The 21,529-nt window shown below is 48.1% G+C and overlaps 1 protein-coding gene across 7 annotated transcripts in view; it reads left to right on the plus strand.

Annotated features, from left to right (window-relative positions):
• The window catches only part of LOC130518505 (RNA-binding motif, single-stranded-interacting protein 3), a 178,820-nt gene extending 162,135 nt beyond the window's left edge, over positions 1 to 16,685 (plus strand). For all 7 annotated transcript variants that reach the window (XM_057021131.1, XM_057021128.1, XM_057021132.1 and 4 more), the window contains 4 exons: positions 2,917 to 3,027; positions 10,035 to 10,127; positions 11,733 to 11,857; positions 12,087 to 16,685. In XM_057021131.1, the coding sequence (XP_056877111.1) occupies positions 2,917 to 3,027; positions 10,035 to 10,127; positions 11,733 to 11,857; positions 12,087 to 12,090 (333 nt within the window). In that variant the 3' untranslated portion in view covers positions 12,091 to 16,685. The remainder of the gene's footprint in view (positions 1 to 2,916; positions 3,028 to 10,034; positions 10,128 to 11,732; positions 11,858 to 12,086) is intronic.
• The last annotated feature ends 4,844 nt before the right edge of the window (positions 16,686 to 21,529 follow it).

A 21,529-nucleotide genomic window follows, 5' to 3' on the forward strand; every position in this document is an offset into this window, starting at 1 on the left:
TCATAGGAGTCATAACAAGAGTTCAGATGAATGGTTTGGCTCGTTCTCCCACACGCCGATTTATTCATGCAGGAGAGAAGCCAGCGGCGCTGCCACGAACGCTCTCCGTCACTGTCAGTTAAACATCAACATGCTCTCTGCAGCACATCACGCTCAACCTGGGTGGATAATGAAGGCCTGTGTTTCAGAGCTGCTCCAGCCAGACCCTGCCGGCTTTCCTCGATTGACAGACAAAAAGTAATACGTGAGATTGATCCATCATAGTAGCTGCTTAAGTTCAAGACGGAGTTCGGACGGATGATTCAGATCCCTGCCCAAGGTGAAAACCTCTCGTTATGTGTTAACGAGTGTCACTAACGCAACGAGTCACGTTTGATGGACACGGACAGAGTTGTGTTTCATTCTTATTTAGGAGTCCGTTCAACTGTCAGTAAATACAAACCCAAATCAGGGGCAGGAACGGTCCTGCTGGATTAGGTGCTGGACGAGTCCTCAGTTTTATGGATGGAGAGTTGGGATTCACTCAGTAGATGAGCGACCACTGGGGACGGAGCTGCTTGGGTTCTGCACAGAACTGTGCTTGTTGATTAGGCCAATGTTTGCAAAGGCTCCAGCGTCAGGCGACACTTTGCCATCTTTCACGAGTTGGAACGGCGTCGTATTCCTGTGTGTAGCGCTGTTGAAGCCACGTCACTCCTGCCCGTCCGATCGATCGGGCCGAGGACAGCAGATGTGCTGATCTTAGCTTGTGCTTCAGCGCCGGCTGAGGTTATGCAGCACTTGAATCGCTCCTGCAGGGAGAACAAAGCCCAGCCTCACAAGTGAACCGCAGCCGACGCTCCTGCTGTAGCAGACGTTGGCGTCCTCTCCTCTGGACACACGAGCGACGCTCTGACCGGCTTCCTTCGCCGACACCTTCTCACTCTTGAGCTCTTCACCTGTGGCGAGGCCGTCCAGACCTCGGGCCGCAGTGTCCTCGGGTTCTGGTGTCCACTGCTTGTTACAGTTCCGGACGTCTGCACTGAAACCTGCGGGTGCACCAGGTGACGGCCGCCACGCAGCCTGGGGCTGTTTAGTCAGGAGGGGGGCGGCAGCACCAGCGCCTGAAGGTGCTGATATATCAGCACCAGAAGCAACAGTGTAGATGGCAATAATGCTGGATGTTATTACCTGCAGCAGCAATACACATGCACATAAAGGCCAGCTCTGGGGTGCGCACGTGCACGTGATTCCCGTCTTCGATTGGTTTTTCTGATGCATTAGTAGACATTTGGGAGACATTTTGAAGGATGCTGTCTAGATGTTGCATTACATGCAGTGATACGTGGTTCCAGACCCACCGGCGTGTTCCGTGGCTCCAGGTCCCGTCCAGCCATTATGTGTCATGGATCAGGCGGTAAAACACTCTATCTGTGTGACATTTATGTATCGGCCGTACCCGCTGTACAGCTATCATTCCTGATCAGCAGCTCTGCAGACCATGTAATGGGTATCGGCTGATACCAAGCAGCGCTCCATCAGCTGGAATGTTGCTTTTTATTTATTATTATTATTTTAGACAGCTGCTTTTGGGGAGTTTTGGCCCTTGTTTTGGCTGACTCTTCGGTGTCTTTGACTCCATCATTCTGCTGTCTATCAGCATCTGAGCGGCCAGTTTGCTACTGTGGTGATCCAATGCAAGATCAATATGATCTGCAGCAGGTTTGTGCGCAGACACACCCTCTCCTGAAACGCACGTACGTCCGTGGAAGGTATCTGCAAACATCAGCTCATACATTTACAGCAGATACATCTACAGCATCCATTAGCTTGATCTTTCCCTGGGAGAGGACAAATCAAAAGCATACATCATCTATTTGTGTCTGTTTCTATCCCCCCCCAGGTTGGACACACATGCACACACACATGCACACACACACACGCGCACACACACACACGCACACACACGGAGCCATGCCCACTAAAACCTCCTCTCTCACAGACACTCAGTTCCACAAACACAGAAAATCGAAATCACAAATCGGCTTAACTCTCCCTGACACATCTGTGAATTAAGCCTTTCCGTTGCTCTCCCTTTCCCATTATAAAGGCATTGTCAGGGGCTGAATCACTAAAAGGTAGCCCACAGCTCCCGCCGCTCTGCTCTCGCTCCTCCTCTTTCTCTCTTGTCCTCTCCTTCTTCTCATATCTTTGTGCTGCCTTTGTCTTCCCTCCCTCTCCCTTCGTGTCTGTCCTCTCTCTAATTCTCTCTCCTCCTCTCTTCATCTCTCCCTCCTGTCTTCCTCATGACCTCCATCAGCTAATCGTCTGTCTTCTGTCCTCTCTCTGCCGTCCCGTCTTTCCTTTCCTTGTTCTGTCCATCCCAGCCTGTGCTGATTCATTGAATTAAGCCGTCTTTGTGATAATTAGGTTTGCTTCTGGAGAAAACCACCTGAACCGTGTATCAATGGACATACATGTTGCATATCTTTGAAGACTTGGTTTGTTTCTTGACTTTGAAGCTTTGAGAACATTTATGGAATTAAAATAATGGATGTTCTCCTTTGATTTCACCTTTTGATAACTAATATTGTTCCAAACCTCAAGTGAAAATGAACATCATCTGCTGATGGCATTGTTCTCCACATTCCTCCTTCACAAATTTGTGGAAGCAGACTTTAAAATGTGTTAACGTCTGACCGGCTGGTAATGCTGTTTACTAAACCCTGTTGTTGGAGCATTATTGCTTGTCATTTACCCGTCTATATCATTCTAATACTGAGTGAATGAGCGAGCGAGCGAGCGATGACACAGGGCTTCCTGGAAGCGCAGCAGTGTTCCGCTGTTTTCCATTGATATTTTGGTGACTCCTCTGAGGAACAACCATATGGATTGTCTCTCCTTGGCCACTCACGTCCTCCCCATCTCCTCCACCAGGGTGCAGTGATCACGCCAACCATGGACCACACTATGTCCATGCAGCCTGCCAGCATGATGGGCCCTATCACACAGCAGATGAACCATCTGTCCCTGGGCACTACAGGAAGTGTGAGTACGATGCATGTAATCAACTTGGTCATTCTCAGAGTGCTCATGGCTGCCAGCTGCACTGTCTCCTCTCACGTCTCATTCATCATATATTTTGCCACAAATTCAATATTCACAAAAAGAAAATATTTTAAAAAGCCCTATTTTTGTAAAAGTGCTCCAGATTTTTGCACCGTGAGGCTGTTTGGGTCAGATTTGACCCGTATTTATATTGATGTTAGGTCTAATTAGAGAGAATGGTTGTTTTAGGGATGCTTGTAGCTGTGAAGCCGAACGGGCGACACAATCGAATGTGGGACGACTTCTACACCTCTCCTGAGTTTGGTTGGAGGCTCCTAACGAAGGAAATTCCAACGGTTGGCACTGGGAGGTGGAACAAACGAGCTGCCAGCCACTCTGATTACTACAAGAGGAAGAGATGGCTTTTCTGAGCCCGCTTTCACCCACAGTTGTTTCATACGTGCAAATGATCGAGAATCTTCATGAGCCAATGACACGATGCTGCGCAGGTGAGCGCTCGGGAAGACAGAAGAGCAGGAATCTCTCCTGACAGCAACACCAGGAGAGGAGGAGTCGAAAACTGTAGCAGAGTAGCAGGAACCTCCAGAGGATATCACAACACCACCGACATATCAGCCTAAATACCCACAATGCCTTGGTCAGATGGCGGAGCTGAACCCTGCCTGGAGGGCAAGCAGGTCCTTTTCCAGGGGCCCACAGCAACCTCAGCAGCATTGTGAGGGCGGTGCGGCGGTCTGAGGCTGAACCTGATCAACTTTTACCACCAGAAGGGCACAAAAGGGAAAGAGAAGCAACTTTTGCCCTGAAAACGACTTGAAAACAGGGACAACCTGCAGCTTAGGTGGAAGAGACACGCGTTGACCACCACTGCTCTGTCTCTCATACGTTTTGTTGATTAAATTGCATCTAGAGTAGATTTATTTAATGTTTCGATGGTAATGCGATGGTAATGGTCTAAGTGGTAAAGCTTGATGATGATTTTTTATGGTATAGCAGCACTGACTGCTTTTAACGGCAGCAATGGTTAAACACGTTATATTATTATTATATTATAAGTTCAAGTTCCACAATGTTTATGCTATTTTTGTTCAATTCAGCAGGATATATTTAAATCATTACAGCTTTTATGTTTTATATAAAACAGGACCTGATCCGTGTCGTAAAGCCAGAGGACACGAACCCCACGTACTCGTTCAGTAACAGGTTTTGACTTTCTGTGTCAATGAAATTAAATCTTAATCATTTGTTGGGTTAAAAAAGGAATCTTTTGATAGGCGGTTGTGTCTTTAATTATTTTGTTTACTCTGCATCTGTGTTGCAACTCTTGTGGGGACTTTAGCAAGAGTAGCTTCTTCCATTTCCTGACAAGGAAGCCAAACCTCCCACACTGTCGCCACATCATTTGTGTTCTTTCTCCACCAGATTTTGTGCATATTTCCTCCCTGATCTTCAACATTTCACACATTTCCTCTGAAGCTTACGGCTACGACGCAGCTTTTCTCTTTCAGCCTCTTTCTCACACTTTCTGCCTTTATAGACGCTGCGAATCACACATCAGTTGTCGGTTGTGCTGATTCCAAACACACACACATTCACACAGTCACCAACACCTAAACCTGGAACTCACCCGTGTTTCAGGATCAAGTCGACTTAAAGGCCTCACACAGCTCAGAAGCTTGACTTCCTGCCCTCACCCTGTTGCCCTGAGGGCAGGCAAGGGGCAGCTTTACTGTGGCACTATATTTGATGTGTGTGTGTGTGTGTGTGTGCGTTACAGAGAGGCGTTGTACGGTTACACATGTGTTTCCAGGTGATCTGGACTGAGTGTGACGCCATGTTGGCCCCGTCAGGAATGCCCCCACCTTCATCTGCCCCAGCTGTGCTAACAGGCAGGATTAGAGACGGGCTAATCTGTGATGATGGCGTCTGATGTTTGATGGGTTGTAATATGCTAGCGAATGGACTAGGCCTCTGTCCCTCCCCCCTCTGTTTAAATTATGATTTACTCCTCCTGTCTTTCCCTTTTTTGACTGTCAAGCTTTATTCTGGGCAATAGCTGTGCAGCAGGCCTTGATACCCATATTTGATTTTCCATGAGAATGGAGAATTGTATTCTATTAATATTATTATTCTATTACCGTTATTCAGCCAGATGTGACAGCCTTTCATTACTGGAGGATCAAGTAAGCCTCATTAGAGCTCAGACCCAATATTTGTGTAGTAATGTTTTGCAATTAAACATCTGAACATTCAAAATAGGATTTGACAGTAAATACAAACACCTGCTGGGCAGAAATGCAACACAGCTGTTGGCAACAGGAGCGACAACGACCAGCAACACGCACGTGAACAGTTCACCAAAGGAGCGGCGGGTGGGGTCGTTCAGCGGCGTACGGCACGTGATCAGTCCTGGGGGCACACGGTTGCAATCCTGCCCTGTCTGAACTTCCTCAGGAGCGTTCTCTGGTGCACCGTGAGGTTTAAAAAGACTGCTGGCCCAGTGTGTTCCAGACAACACACACTGCTCACTGCACACACACACACACTGCTCACTGCACACACACACTGCTCACTGCACACACACACTGCTCACTGCACACACACACACACTGCTCACTGCACACACACACTGCTCACTGCACACACACACTGCTCACTGCACACACACACTGGTCATGTGACTTGACCGTCACCACAAAAGAGCACCTGCCACGAGCAACGTCTCCAAAGTTGCCCTTGGCTGTTGGACGCTCCGCAGATGTTTGTGTTTGTGTTTCTGCTGCGCTCCAAGAAAAGAACCAAATGTTCCTGGTCCACCCAAGCTGGTGTAATGACTCCAGCTTTCCGAGAATTCCGTGTTCTTTTACAGCAAGGACCAGAGTGGAGGGTTAAGCGGTGTCAGATAGGAGTGGCAGGGAAAACCTTCTAATGAGGCCTGGACTGGCGCCGCCGTCTGATGGTCACCGCTTCGGAATTTAGCTGCTTGTCCGTCTTTTCCTCTTCCGTCCTTCCCTCTTTCCTTGCGAAGTCCCCCAGCTCAGCTCAGGTCGTCGATGCGAAACCACCTAACAAAATTCTGTGGATGGCACCCATAAAGATGCCACCCGGGCGCCTCGCTGATGTGATTTACCGTGTTTGCAACATATTGCCTTGTTAGTGATTTATTTACCGTCTTCAAGCTCTCGCAACTCACGAGCAGTCAATCTGTCAGGCGCGTGTTTGCTCACATTAGCTCCTGCGCACGTGTGGATGTGCACATCACTCAGAAAATGTGTCTGCGTGTGTGTGTGTGTGTGTGTGTGTGGATTTGACATGACAAGAGGTGACCTTCCATCCTTCCTATTCCTGTCTTGATATGTGAAACCCTAGTTCTCTGTTGTCATGGTGACAGTGGTGAGTGACAGCTCCTGTGTCCCTGGAAGACAGACTTTTGTAAAATCAGTGGTGTCCTCGTCTTGTTTTGTCTGAGTGAGGTGAGTTGTGATTGGCTTTACATTCCCGCGACAGTCTTTTCTCAGCGATCTCAGCTCATTTTAATCGGGCGTTATTGGATTTAAGCGTAGAACCGTTTTCACATGAGATCGTGGCCAAAGTACATTTGTGCAGCATTTAAATCATTTCATGTTTGCTGTGACTCAATTTTTGTGCTCCAAATATGACTTCATTGAGAAATATGTGCTTTAATAAGCTTCCATTATGCATTTCAGACCATCATTTCAGGCAGTTCCTTGTTTTTTCAGGTGTTTTTTCTGACTTTTCTCTTTTAAATGAGCGCTCCGACAATCAGTATTTAATAAAGCAATGAATTCAATTACCTCACTGAACGACTTTAGCCCCTGCGTGGTGTTTCCACATCTTCACTCGTTGGTTTACAACCCAAAAGGGGACTATTTAGTGTCGTCTCAGCACTGCAATCAGCCTCGTTTCCAGCTGCAAGTGTGAGCTACTCACTGCACTCCAGCATTATTTTGACAAAAGAGATATTTCCCTGTGTTGAGATGGAATAGGGAAGCAAAAAGAGGATAAATGATGAGTTAATTTTCTGAAATGGGTGGAAATCTGTCTGAAGAATGTTAATTTATCTCCCACCCAGAGACCAAATCTCTAAATGAGCACATCCTGAATTCCTGGCAAATTCTTCTCCTCAGCACCTTTGCAGAATGTTGATATCACATCTGCCTTTTGTACTCAGTTAAGAGTTCACGTGCACGACAGTGGGGATGTTTGAATTCCGTATATGGTGTAGATATGCACGATGGGCCCCGCGATACCAAAAGTCCAAACATCTGAAAAGGGCGTTGAGGATCCATTTAAAGCGATTTGGGAGATGACACTGATCCAGCCAGCATAAATCTCTGCAGGCGTGCTTTAACAAAGCCTGGGGGGCAACATATAGAGGGGCTGTTTGGCAGCGAGGGGGTACAGCCCTGTGATTCACAGCTGCTGGGCTGCGTCAGAGTGCTTCCATCATGCCGGAGCCCACAGCTAAGATCAATAGTCATCAGAGCTCGTCCCCACACCGCTCTGCCATTAATAACCCTCTCTGAGTGCTTGGATGCTCTTGCCTTGACCAACTGTTTATCCTCCACCTTGCACACAATGCGACAGAACAGCATGTCAGGAAATAGATGGATAGATGCGGCGCCACACGCGGAGGTGGACGGCTTATCGGAAAATCTCAAACCGCTGGATGCGATCGCAGGTGTAGCTCCTGTCGTTACTGCGAGTGAGGGAGTGAATGAGTGAATGAATGAATGAGTGATGTTGACTTCACGGACAGTGAGGGAAGAGGAGTCCATTCACACGCTCTCATTAAGGACGTGTTCAGCTGTCACGTCCCTCAAACACACACCTGCCATCTGTTCCGTGTGCAGGTGCTGTGTGTGTGTGAGCGGGACTCCATTTATTACCAATTAGGAAGAATTTATGTTTCCAAACCTGTCCCCTGACTGTGGACAGAGAAGTGTTAAATGAGTTGAAATCGGACAAAAATCGTCTTTGTCACCATGGCAACACCAATCACAGTAGCTACGCTTGACATCCCCCGGACTCTCCAGAGCAGTGAGTGCAGAAATATGCCCCGCTCATCCTGCCACATTAAATGGGTTAACTAATGGTTACAGTGGAAGGAAGAAAAAATCTTATCCTATTAAATTTTCTCGTTGAATCTAATTTAAATTCCCTTTGCCAGCCGTGCAGAGAAATATAACATATCAAATGGACATTCTGCCTTTGACAGGAGGATTTTGATATTGCTAATTATCTTCTGCTTCCTCTCATTTGCTTTCACGCCGCCCTCGCAGGTGAGTTGGTGGAATAAGTTAATGGGGGCAAGAAGAAAGTCTGGAGTCAAATTGGTATGCAGGGTTTAGATCCAGCAGGGAGAAGGTCACTTCAGCAATCTGATAGGTGCTTTTAGGAGATAGCGGGTCGAGAGAGACGACTGACAGGAAGGTGGAGGAGCGATACGGGATGGCACGGAGGGGTAATGTGGTTATGTGTCAGGAAGTCTGAATGTGGCTCGTCACCCCGGAGCTGCCTGTGACAGCCACAGCGGTGCGGTAACCTGAAAATCACATGCACGCACCCGCGCAGCCATACCAGCGAGGACCAACAGCCGTCCCGGGGCAACTTCCTGGCCGGGTGTAGCAATGGTGGGGGAGTTAATCACCCGTGTCCGTGGCCTTTAGCTGCTCTCATTAGCAGTGAGCAGTGGAGCCGTACCCGATCCATTAGCGACGCTGCCGGTAATGACACTTCACCAGCACCGCCGGGCCCGCGGCCAAGAAAGGCTCGACTCAGCCCCTCCGTTACTGCCTCCCACCTCATACGAGCACCACACTTTTCCAGTACTGGCAGAGCAACTATGAGCCAGAGGAAAAAATAAGTCACAGAGAAAAAGATCACACTTCCCCTTTTATTCTTTGGTCCGGAAAAGCAGCAGGAAACGAGGAGAGGCTGAGAGGCAGTCTGGTGGCTTTTATCTGGGATCACATCCGCTGGCAATGGACTGCGGCATTATCGTTCCAGGCCTCTGTCTTTGTCCGCCTCGCACGCGTGCACACACACACACACGCACGCATGCGCGCGTGCTGTCGTCGCTAAGCTGTACGCAGGAGAGCACATGCAAAAGCCACATGCAAATAATGAAGTTTCTCATGTGTAGGCAAGTGTTAATTAAACAGAACACACACTGGCGTGTCAGGATCACACGCACACACGGCGCCAGTCCCAGCGAAGGCCTCACGCTAAGTGCAGCGTCCTCATTCATATTTGATGTTAAAGCCCTGTGGCTGTCATGTAACTGAACCAGTGTCAGGTCTGTGAAAGGGCCATCATGGTGAGAAAGTGTGCCCCCCAGTTAAAAGCCAGAGCGTCACCAAAGAATGTAGGCCACAGGCGAACCGGTGCCTGCTCTCTCTCTCTCTCTCTCTCTCTCTCTCTCTCTCTCTCTCTCTCTCTCTCTCTCTCTCTCCCTGGCTCCGTCTGTCTCTCCATTTTTATTATTGAGCTCATCAACTCTGTATCAGCCTGTTATATTTCAGTAGAAGAGCAATACGCCTCTAATTCCTTCTGAACTGCTCCACTCTGGCAGACGTGGACGTATATTCTTTTAGCGCCCTCCAAAGGATCCAGGTGGAATAGCATGTTGACATAATTGCACTGAAGATTGTCTTGGTTTTGGATCACATGTGTGTTATTATCATTTCAACGTGCAAATCTCATGACCTAATACAATAATCGAATAATGTAAAGCCAGATGACAAAAGAGACAAAACATATGACAAAAGATATGAATGTAATGTAGTCTGAATCTATTTAACAATTTAACTATAACTCAACCTTTTTCCCCATCAGCTGACCTGCCTTTGATTATTGAATCCTTCTTCCCTACAAGTCGTTGCTGTCTAATTTAATCATGTAGTGAGATTCAGGCTAAAATATCTGTGAATTGTTGTGTAAAATGTGGTGTGTTTGTGTTGCAGTACATGACTGCCGCCGCCGCCGCCGCCGCGCCTATGCAAGGGACCTACATTCCCCAGTACACTCCTGTGCCTCCAACAGCCGTCCCTGTTGAAGTAAGAGCCTCAAACCCTCACACCTTACTTACCGATGAGAAACAATCTGTCCGATTACCCAAAGGAGAACATCATTACTCCTGACAGCCCGATCACTCACGCCCACAGGCTCCCGGTTCAGCCATTCTTTAACCCGCTCAGCACATCAACCCATCAAAACATTCATTAAATCGACAGATTAGCTTTGAAAGATGCTGTAAATCTCTGGTTTTTCTCTGGAAACAAATGGCCTCCCACCGCCCACAAATAATGAGGAGGAAAACTGCAAGCAAAGCAGAACCGCGCCAAAGTTTTTGGGAAAGGCGTTTGAAGTGCGGCGCCGACTTTGTCACTTTCTCGGTGGCGGTCTGGGCTGCTGGCAGGTTCGGGCGGTCCAGCCGGAGGAATTATGATGGTGGGAAGCGGCGGGCAGGGCCGGCGAGGAGAGCCGGCTGGCTGTCAAGCGGCTGACACTGCAGTCGTCTTCAGATGGACTATCAGTCGTGTATCAGATGACAGCAGCTGAAGTGAGACACAGTGCCTGGGGGGCTGCCCCCCCCCGTCCCCCCGTAGTCAGTAGAGGCGTGCAGGTAGCGGGAACACACACATCCATCAGCCATAGAGCCGTGGTTAGCCCGCAGCCACACACAATGACAGTTTCCCCTGACAGAGCCATTAGTTGTGCCCCCCCTTATATCCTCCTCAGACAGTTTGTGAAAGAGTGGTGGGGGGGTGTAGCTGTGTTTTAGCCCCCACAGCGCCTCTCACCTAAGTCACTGTCACGTCTGGATCGCGGCGTCAGCAGCAAGGAGTCACACTTTTAACCGTGACTACGGGGCTGATGTATGGACAGGAAGCACCGTCCTTCAGAGCTTGTTAAAGGTAATTGAGATGACTCTGAAGTTCTCTGCTGTTGGCAAAGCCACACCCACCTGAAGGTGAGGGGCCAGACCCACCTGAAGGTGAGGAGACACACCCACCTGAAGGTGAGCCAGACCCACCTGAAGGTGAGGGGCCAGACCCACCTGAAGGTGAGGGGCCAGACCCACCTGAAGGTGAGGGGCCAGACCAACCTGAAGGTGAGGAGCCACACCCACCTGAAGGTGAGGGGCCAGACCAACCTGAAGGTGAGCCAGACCCACCTGAAGGTGAAGAGCCAGACCCACCTGAAGGTGAGGAGACACACCCACCTGAAGGTGAGGAGACACACCCACCTGTGGGGAGGCTTCCTGTCTCCGGTAGGGAGACGGCAGAGGCTGGAGCCTGGAAGATCCAAACATCAACCAGGGGTTCTGCCATGGCTGCTCTCTCTGGGCTTCTTCTTGATCCTGAGCTACATAAAGAATATTACTGAAAGCAGAACAACAAAGACACACTCCAGTTTGCACCCTTTGTCAGAAGTTTGGTGGATTTGGGATGAATGTTCTCAACACCAAAGAGGCCGAACTGCAGCCTTTGATCCTGTGGTGCTGGTTTAGGGAACATTGTTGTTTAAACAAGATGGAGATATCAGGTTAACATCTGCTGACTCGCCCGTATAGTTTTAGGAGGCTGCTGGTATAAGCTAGCAGATTCCTCCAGGATCCCTTCCAGGTCATCATCTCACACCTCCCTCCTGTTCTCCAGGGAGTCGTGACTGATGCCTCCCCACAGACTGTGGCCCCCTCATCACAGGAGGTATCTGCTCAGCAGCAACAGATCCAGGTGGACGGCGGCGCCGACCACGTTCCTGCTTACTCATACCAGTCCAAGTAAGTCCGGGCGGACAATGAAAACAGAACCCAGAATCCTTTTAGTCATTTTTCAGGATCAGTTCATTAACATTTCTGGCTTATTACACAGTCAGCTGTTATTTGGCTTAAATTACATCTGTCTCCCCCTCTCTCCTCCCTCCGTCCTCCCCCCTCTCTCCTTCCCCCATCTCCCCCTCCCTCCTCCATCCCTCCTCCCCCCTCTCCCCCCTCTCCCCCCCTTTGTCAGATAACAACGGCCTGAGCGAATGTTCATGTGACAGCGTTGCCTTGAGACAGAAGGTGGCTGCACTGTGAATGTGAAGGAAAAGAGAAAAAGAAAGAGATTGCTTCCAGATTGCCCAGGCACCAAAAAGAGACACTTTTTTTTTCATTTCCTACCTGGCTTATGAGAAAAAAAATGCAAGGAGGAGGTAAAGAGTGCTGGAGAAGGGGATGGGAAATTGCAGGGCGCAGTGCAAAGAAGTGAAATTGTTAGTGGGGGAACCTGCCTGAAGGGCTGTGCTGAAGCTTGAAGAGTTTCTCAAAGAAAAATCTTAACCAACATTAAAAAAACAACACAAAAACACAGGAAAAAAGACAAAAAAGGGTTGAATGTGCAGGTAAGGGGTGAAGTTTATTTTGTAATTAGAAAAGAGGAGTCAAGTTTGAGATACACAGAGATTGTCTTCCTCAGATATTAAGCTATGTTTCTTTTCACTCTTTTTTATGTTCTAGTGTTAAATTTTAGTTTTCTAGATATATTCTCAAAGTGTTTTTCCTTTTTCTTGAATCTTATGGCCTTAATTTAAGAGGCGCCAGAAACTTTTTACAGAGTTTAAGTCTGACGTCTGATTAGAGACGGGGGGGAATCAAAGGAAATCCATGTGTTGGACCACTCAGAGGGGACGAGACACTGAACGAGTTGGGGGGGGGGGGGGGAGAATCTATCACATACGCTGTACAGATTTAATAGAAAAGAGCTTTTGTGTTTCTTCATTAGAAGAAAACTTTGATAATTATTATGTCAGAGGTAACTACACGTCAGAAGAAAACAAAATGTCTGTTGGGGGGGGGGGACTCTGGGGAGGGTGTTGTGTGTCTGTGTTGGGGGGCTTTGAAGAGATTTTTCACAGTGAGGAAAAAAACCCAGTAAGAAAAACAGGCTGCAATGTTGCTGCGGTCTGAACTGCTGAACTTGTCTTTTTTTAATTCTCTCTTATTTGACAGGGCAAGGTCGCTGTGGAGGACATTAGTGCTTTTTATCTGCCACATTTTACCTTTTTTATAAGCTTTAAGATGTTTTTAGCCCGCTTTGCTTGTCACACGGCAAAAATGAATGGAAATAAAAGATGGACAAAAAAATACAATATAAGCTACAAAAACAATCCCAAAAAAAGGAGGGGAAAAACCTGGCAGGGGAACGAAGATTGGTAGATTCCGTAGAGCTTCTGGTTTCAACCAGGCAAAAGCAATAGAAGAAATTGTTGACAATTTCTGTAGTCTTTCCTAGTTGTGGAGCAAATGCAGCCCATGGACGGCCATTTTTATACCAAAGATGAAGAGACACACTGAGGCTTTTGTTGGCTTTGATTCCTTTCCATTTTCACTTTGATTTCCTTGTTGTTGGTGTTGTTGCTGTTGTTGATGACGTTGCTGTTGATGCTGTTGTTGGTGTTGCTGTTGTCGTTGTTTTTTTTTTCCCCGTGATGGCCGGACCAGTCCTTCATTGTCCTTCCTGACCCCCTCAGCTGGGCTTCACCCTCCTTCTCCAAACACACATCCGTCAGTGTTTTACCGTGTAACACAATCTTCCAGACGTCCTCTTCATTTCCTTCCCTATCTCCCTTCAGGTGTGATGCGGCTGCATCCCGGCTCTGGTTTGCTCACTTCATGCCAGGAATTTTTTACAAAACAGATTGAAGAATGTCTTTAACTTATTCTGCAGTCGCTGATGCATTGCTACTAGTTTTACCTACTTCTGTCTCTCTGTCGCTGTAATATCAACTATTCCTCAGACTGTTGAGCTTCGGAGTTGAGGTAGAAAATTCCTGCTGCTTTTGGCCCCCGTGAATCCAATTTCAGCATGTCCGGACCCAGTTTGGGCTATTTATATGTTCAAAACACCAGATGAGTGAAGGTTGCTGCATCGTTCATTTCGGCTCTTTGCTGAAGCTAATAAAGCTTCGGCTCACATATTTACGCTCAGATCCACGGAACAGCAAACATTTCGCCGTCTTTCTACCTGCAGACAGAATCATTCCCACGTCGCCTCTGGATCTCCTGTGCTCAATGTGTCCGACAGATACTATGAAAATAGATGGAAGATGGAAACAGCCCTCCAAGGGGCAGGAAGATGCGCCTGCTTTTGAGAACTCAGGACCTCGGTGGTCCTCACCGGCCACCACAGTGTCCATCAGTCGTTCCCAACCTCGCTTGTCCCTCAGACAACCCCAGCTCATTTTATCTGGAGCTGCGTGACGTCTGAGCATTGTCAAATTGCCCCTGGGCCAATAGTCATTTTATCCCATGCCTCCCATCTGCACCCCTGTGCCTAACTGGGACCATTAATGCGCTCACTCATTCGCTGCCCTCACCCAGGTTTCTTCTCTTTATTGGATGCTGCAGAAGCAGAACCACAAACCAATTTCAGTCACTCTGGCAATGAGGCTTGACGGGACCAATTTGTCTCCCCTGGGGGCAATAGGATTCACTCCAGTGTCCCACAAAAGACCCCTTTCTTCCAGACAGAGAGGGAGCGTTTTGTTTGCTGACAATAGCGTTCGGCCTCTCACAGTTCATGTGACTCCACTGCTACCTTTTGGGATATGTCGGCATGTGGTGCACATGGCAGGCGTGGCAGGTGGAAGGAACAATCGGTCGTGTATTCAGTGCCTTTAAAATGAAGATTCCAAATTCTGTCCGTAGAGGAAAGCACATGTCCAACCTGGCTGTGGTGAGTACAACGTAACAGCAGTCTCTGGTGCTAAAGATGGAAGCAGCCTCAGGCTTGTGCCTTCATCCCTTCACAAACTGGGCATCGTGATCCTTTGGACACCAGGTGAGTGTCCAACGGGCCGCTTGACAAACAGCCAAGAAACAGATGCACAGGTTTCTCAAGTCACGTCCACAATCCCAGATCATCGCACCAACATCTGCTTCCACAGCATCGAGTCTCTCCCGGTCCTGAAAAAGCTCCACCTTTGTTCTGCTCTCATCATTGTTTAAAGCCAAACACCTCCTAAGTTCTAACCAGCTTCAAGCGAGGGTGTGCGTGTCCACGTGCACAGCCGAGGAGCCCTTTTTGTAGAATCCTAGCCAGCTGAAGACAGCAGAGCATCTAAGTTCTATATACATTTTCCAGCAGTTGGGACTCTTTGGAAGGTTTATAGCTCTCATATCAGCGAAATTGCACATCGCAGCGCAGATGGTGTGAGATCCAATAGTAATGACATTACAGCCACACAGGATGACACACAGCAAAGAGATTATGGATAAACTGCACAACAAAGAAAATGAGTTCTGTTCTGCTGATGAATATCGAAAAGCAAAAGTTGTTGCTGCAGGTTTTTGCTGCTAACTGTTCACGCTACGTCTGGAAGACGCTGAAATTAGCCCCTGAAATGGCTTTTTCTTCACAGCATCGCAGCGAACCCTGCCTGTTCAGGGTAGAGCAGGAGCACATGCAGTTGTAAGGAGGTGCTCTGTCTCCTCCTGTCAGTACACCCCAGGACCGGGGCCAGCTGGGGGGGGGGGGGGACCATTGTATGGAACTCCTTAAAATGAAGAGTACGAGCCTTTAGTTTCACCCTTTTCATCATGGTGTTGCACCTCCTGTTTTGTGGACAACCAGCCAGACCCACGCGTGAGCTGTGCAGACTCGAGGCCTCAGAACGCCACAAGCACGTCGGCATTCGGCCTAATTTAATCTGCTGCAACGGATCACATGAGGTGATCTCACTCATCTGGTGTCCTGAGCCAGTCTAAGCCGATGCTCAGACGTGGTTCCCATCAGCTTTTTGATAGTCTGAATATGGCACATGAGAGGGAATAATGAGAAATGTGTTAAGGTGATGAGGTCACTGCCTCTCTTCAAAATAAAGCCCCCCCAGTCTGACTCCAGCTCTCCGGGTCTTCACAGTCCAATCGGACATGGTCCACAAAGTCGTTTGGCAGCGTGACTTTGCTCATCCCATAGGTCACGTGTCATATTCAGCTTCCCCCGGGACTCTGCTGGATTTGTCCATGTGAGCGCCGACATTCCGCATCGATTGTCGTGCGTTGGGAAGAAACTCATACGGGGAAACTCCGACCGGGTGGAACCGAGCTCAACACACTCAGACTGCAACCTCGACCCCTCACAAGAGCGAGGCCCCGTGCTTTTAATTGATGCTTCGCTCCACCTTTGATGAGCGCCATCGATTGGCCACGCCACCCCGGGAGCGCGGCCAGCCACTAACCTCGCTGCAGAGTTCAAATGCCTCCCTGGGAAATCCAAAATCCAACAATAACGAGGAAATGGATGATTGTTTGCACGGGAAGAGCGTTTTTCATGGGATTCATCCCGCAGATTAATTAAGGAACCATATATTAGGACAGCAGAGCGGTTTTTAATTTCCTTTGATTTTTTTTGGGTTAGTCTTCACTTTCTCTGTGTTTGTTTTTAATTTTCCTTTGTATCAGCGCCTAGGAGGACATGGTCACGCCTCACACACACTGCTCAGTGTGTGTGATCTTTGAGAAGCTATCTGTACATCTGTGGATGTTACGAATTGAAATGGATTTTCTGATTATTTTTTTTTCTTTGATGAAGCTTTCAATAAAAAAAACGTGGGGAAAAATTATAAAAGTGAGCGCTTCTCCTTTAATCTACCCCCGAAAGTGAGTGTTCGTCGCTGCTTTTCTGTCCTTCAGCCGTCAGTGGCAACATTTATTATGCTGCGGGCGTCCTCCGAGGAACACACACATCTTTTCCACCCTATTATCCATATGACTAAATTGCAGAGGGAAGCAAAAGGCGGCCTTATTATTATGATCCCGCCTGATGGCACCTGCTGCGGGTTGACCTTGTCCCACACATCCTCTCATAATTACAGCTTTTGCAAATGGAGCTAATACCTCTCAATGGGACCCCCCTCCCCCCAACACCGCTCACACACATCTGATTGGGAGTAAAGTGGTCATAATCAAGGATGGAGGAGACCACAGGAGGAAGAAAGGGATCGATGGCAATCAATCTTCCTCTTCACTCTCATTTAGGCCCAATCAATGGCCGTCCTTGTCACCTCCTAGAAACGCCTGTTCTGTCGATACCGCAGCTGCTAGCGTAGCCAAGTTTCCACCGCCCGAGTCGTCTCCGCGTGATCGAGGCAGCAAGGCCGGCTCACTCGGACAAAGGACATCTTAGCAGAGAACAATTGATGGCTGGGATTAGATGTGATGTGCGTGGGTTTGGAGCGCCAGGGGTCACAGCTTCCTGTTTATAAGCGCACTAGTTCTTCACACAGATAACTGCCAGCTTGGTGCATTTACAGCAAATTCAAGAAGTCTGTTGCTGGGAAAGTCCTCCGTGGTGCCGCGGCCTCCTCCACTCCACGCCGCATGGCTGTTAAATCGCAGGGAAAATGCAGCGGAGTGCATTATTGAGTAAAATGCCACAGATTGAATCTCTCTCCCTCAGAGCCTGGCAGCCTCCTTATCTGGACTTATAGAGATGTAGCCGCTGAGCACCACAAGGGTGCAGCATACCAACACAGATGTTATCTGCTGCGCTCATTTCACAGAGGACCAAGGAGCCCCATCCGCACGCCGCGTCGCACACCGCCACCGCCGCTGGATTCAGATCAAGGACATCTCCAGTGGGTGAAGCACGGCGGCACAACCAGCCTCCTCATCAGGCCTTCGCCATCTGCTCTACGCAGCCTGAGATTAGGAGGCACACGCCTGGACGAGCATTCAAATATATCTGTCCTACTTCCAATACAATTTTTTGAATCTCTGTGTGATCCAACGGGTGCTGATAAAGGCAGTCAGATTCAAGCGGCGACATCATCTTTGAATTCTCTGTAAATTATTAGTCAAAGCCATGGAAGGCTTATTAAAACACGTGTGTTTATTCTGGCCTAATCACATCGCAGGACTGTGGAGCCGGACGAGCCCTGAGCCACCAAGTGTGTTGGCTTTTACAGCCAATCAAGAATCTGTGCTTGTCAGCAAATACAAACACACCTGGTGCTCTCCTATTAGCTTATTCTCCGTTAAAAACGAGGTAATTAACCGGAAGGATGGAGATCAGCACTGCAGACTTCAATCATGCCCGAGAGGAATTTGCTGTGTTTTGAGGGGAAATTCATTATCTGCTTAATCTGGGAAAATATGCGTGCAACATTAGGCCACTCAACCCTGTTAAGGAGCTAAATGTGGGAATCTCATCAAGGAGGAAATGCATGATTCATATTTATAAACTCCGCACCAGTGTTTTAGACTAGAAATATGAGTACAATATGATACTGTGATGCAACATTAATAGTCTATATCATTATTATATCGTCTATCAGTTCATGCGTTTTAATCCTCAAACGCATTTGCAGTGTTTTACATCTGTCATCGTTTTTCTATACACAGTTTAATCATATTTTCTCTCAGCGCCAATTCACTCAGTGAACTTTAATGTTTGTGTAAATTACGTAACTATTGACACACGTAGCATCAACTAAATGCCATACACACACACACACACACACTGACCCACTCCCCCCCAACACACACACGCGCACACACACACGCACACACACACACACTGACCCCCCCAACACACACACACACACCACACACACACACACACACACACTGACCCACTCCCCCTCAACACACGCACACACACACACACTGACCCCCCCAACACACACACATACACACACACACACACAGTGAGTCAGTGTGTGTGTGTGTGTGACACATTTTTCTTGCTAGTCTGACAAAGAATCAATCTGATGAGTCTGAAAGGAAGAAAGCAGATTTTCCATTGAGCCGATATAAATGAAACCGTGTTCTCAGTAAGTTATTGTGACGACAGAGGACCGAGTTAAAGATGAAGAGATAAGAAGAGGACAGCGGCTGCGCGGTCACAAAAACCAGATTGAGTTATAAACAGCGAGGTGAAGAGGGTTTTCAGGTGCCCTCAAAAGGAAACGACAGAATAAAGGTGCAACCAAGAAATAGCAGAAGATGTGAAAATATAATAAATAAATAGTGAAACAGCAGGAAAACGGAGAAAATGGAAGCTAAAGGGTGCAAATTAGACCCTCCGCTCCTCCCTGGGTGGCCTTCAGGACCATGAGTGCTGCAGGATGAGATCCTCGTAGCCTTGGCAAGGATCTCCATTAACTTTGCCGGTGAGTAAACAGTCCACCGTCATCACCACGGTAACGAGGGGAAGACCACAGAGGCTCCGCACAGTGACCCTGAGGCCTTTAGGGCTGCAGATCAGGAGGACAATCAGGAAAACATGTGGAAGCCTTCAGAACATGATTTTATTTTAGGGATATTTGAAAAGAAACAAAGCAACAAGTTCATTTCATAAACTGGAGCAGCTCCTAAATCATCTCATCACTCATAGGAATAGGAGCGGATCCAAAAGGTCCCAGATCCCGTGGTGAGGCCCCGAGGAGCCGTCAGCTGGATAACCCCGCGCCCTCGTCACGACACAATGGAAGGTGGATTTGGAGAAGGGAAGCAAGCGGGGGAAACGCCGCTCTATAAATACGGTGGACGTGCTGCGTCTGAGCCGGTGAAAGGTTGCAGCGGACCAACTGTGGTGGTCCTGCATCTAAGAACCGTGCGTTCTGGGTCAGAGGCCCAATAGACCGCAAAGGCTTTGTGTGTTCTCCATAATCTCTCTCTCTCTCTCACATGCACACAGTTTTCCAGCTGGACCGGAACCCTGAGCAGCATGTTTCGGATCTCCCTGGTTCTGGAACATTACAGATGTTATGGCTGCGCTGGAATAACCCTGTGCTGAACTACAAAGAGGCTCCTCATAGGTGAGGCTGGTCAGAACGGGCCTCACACTCTTAAATACTCCCACATGTGCTGTGTTTGAGTCTGAACCTGTGCCAGCTATTGTTCACCACTACGTGCACACGCGTTTCGCTGTAATTAATCTATTATTATTAGGCAACAGCAGCGAAAGACATCATTGAGTGTTTGTTGAATCGGAGTCTTCTGAGAAAAGTCTGCTCCGCTGCCATTCCCAACGAACGCTCGTTAGCAGGAGCAGAACTGCACAACTGCAACAGACAAGAAGCAGTTTTAAGCTTAAAAAGCTGATATGAAAGAGTCTCTGTGTGCAAATGTAATTCCAGGAAATCAAAGGTCCATGTTGAAAACAAGAGCTGTAAAATAAAAAAGCTTGACTTTAGTGATTCATTTGTAATTTCTTCCCGAACATTGAGGCAAAAAAAAACAGAAGTTTCCTGGAAGAAAACAGGTTACCCAATCACAGCGACTTCACATTTCTGGGAAAGTACAAAAAAAAACGTCGATAAGCAAAGTTGCAGATGGTTCCAAGTAGACATTTTCTAAGTAAAGCAGACGTGTTCCCCTGGAGTCTCTGTGAGAGTGATGGACTGGTGCTGTCCAGGAGGTGTTCCTGCCTCTCAGCCAGGACTCCCGGACTCAGCCCGATAAAGAACGGCCATTAGTGAGCAGTAAACAGATGGGTGGGTTATACCAACATCATTCCCACAGAGCTTCACCTGAGCCTCATTATCTTTAGTGTTTCCACAGAGCCCCCCCCCCCCCCCCCCCAGGTGACAGCAGATAACAAACGCTTGTGTTTGGCAAAAGGTGCGTTCAGGTTCAGTCGTAAATTACAGGGTGAAAATAACATTTTCAGTGTGCTGCTGCGCCCTAATAAACAGTGAATTACAGCATTCGGGGCCCTTTTTCAGATCCTGGGATTCCAGGTGCTTTCCCTGAGACAAAGACACGTTTGAATATGAGCTATGGATCTTAATAAATAATAAACAACAATGACTCCATTTATGAGGTTCCGGAGGCAGGAAATAGTTGCTAGAATCTAGATCTGTTGCTAGATCTGTTTATGACGGACGTTCAGGTGGAACTGGACGGTGTTTTCATGTCGTCCTTAAGGAGTCTTTCTTTCTGACGTGTGGAACATTCCCCTCACCGAAAGTTGGCCATCACGGTGAGAAGAACAGTAGCCAAGAGTGACAGAGCCGTGCAGAAATGCCTCATTTTCCTCCTTCAGTCACTCACTGCTGTACTTCAGGAGCTGGCCCGGCTTTTTAATGCTCCCTTTATTGCTTTTCCTCCTGTTGGGCTGTCATTCTGCCCAAGTGTGTGTGTGTGTGTGTGTGTGTGTGTGTGTGTGTGTCTGCCTCTTCAGACTCAGACATCCTAGTGAAGGACTAGCAGCCCGGTTGCCATAGCGGCAGTGGGACAACAAGTGTACACAGTGGGGAGGATTTGAACGTGCAGGGGGGAGGCTCCTGCTGCTGCTCCTCATCTCCACAGCTCTACTCTTGGTCAGTCCATTTGGATTTGTGTTAAGCCAAGCGTGCACCACACCCGGAATGATTGACATTAATGATAACGCGACGTATTTTTATGCACATTTTTGCTTTGTCCGTTAAAAAACAAAAGACAATGAGCCGTTAATGCGATTCTGTT

This window comes from Takifugu flavidus, chromosome 21 (assembly GCF_003711565.1).
Source record: "Takifugu flavidus isolate HTHZ2018 chromosome 21, ASM371156v2, whole genome shotgun sequence".
In the NCBI taxonomy this organism is placed as follows: Eukaryota; Metazoa; Chordata; class Actinopteri; order Tetraodontiformes; family Tetraodontidae; genus Takifugu; species Takifugu flavidus.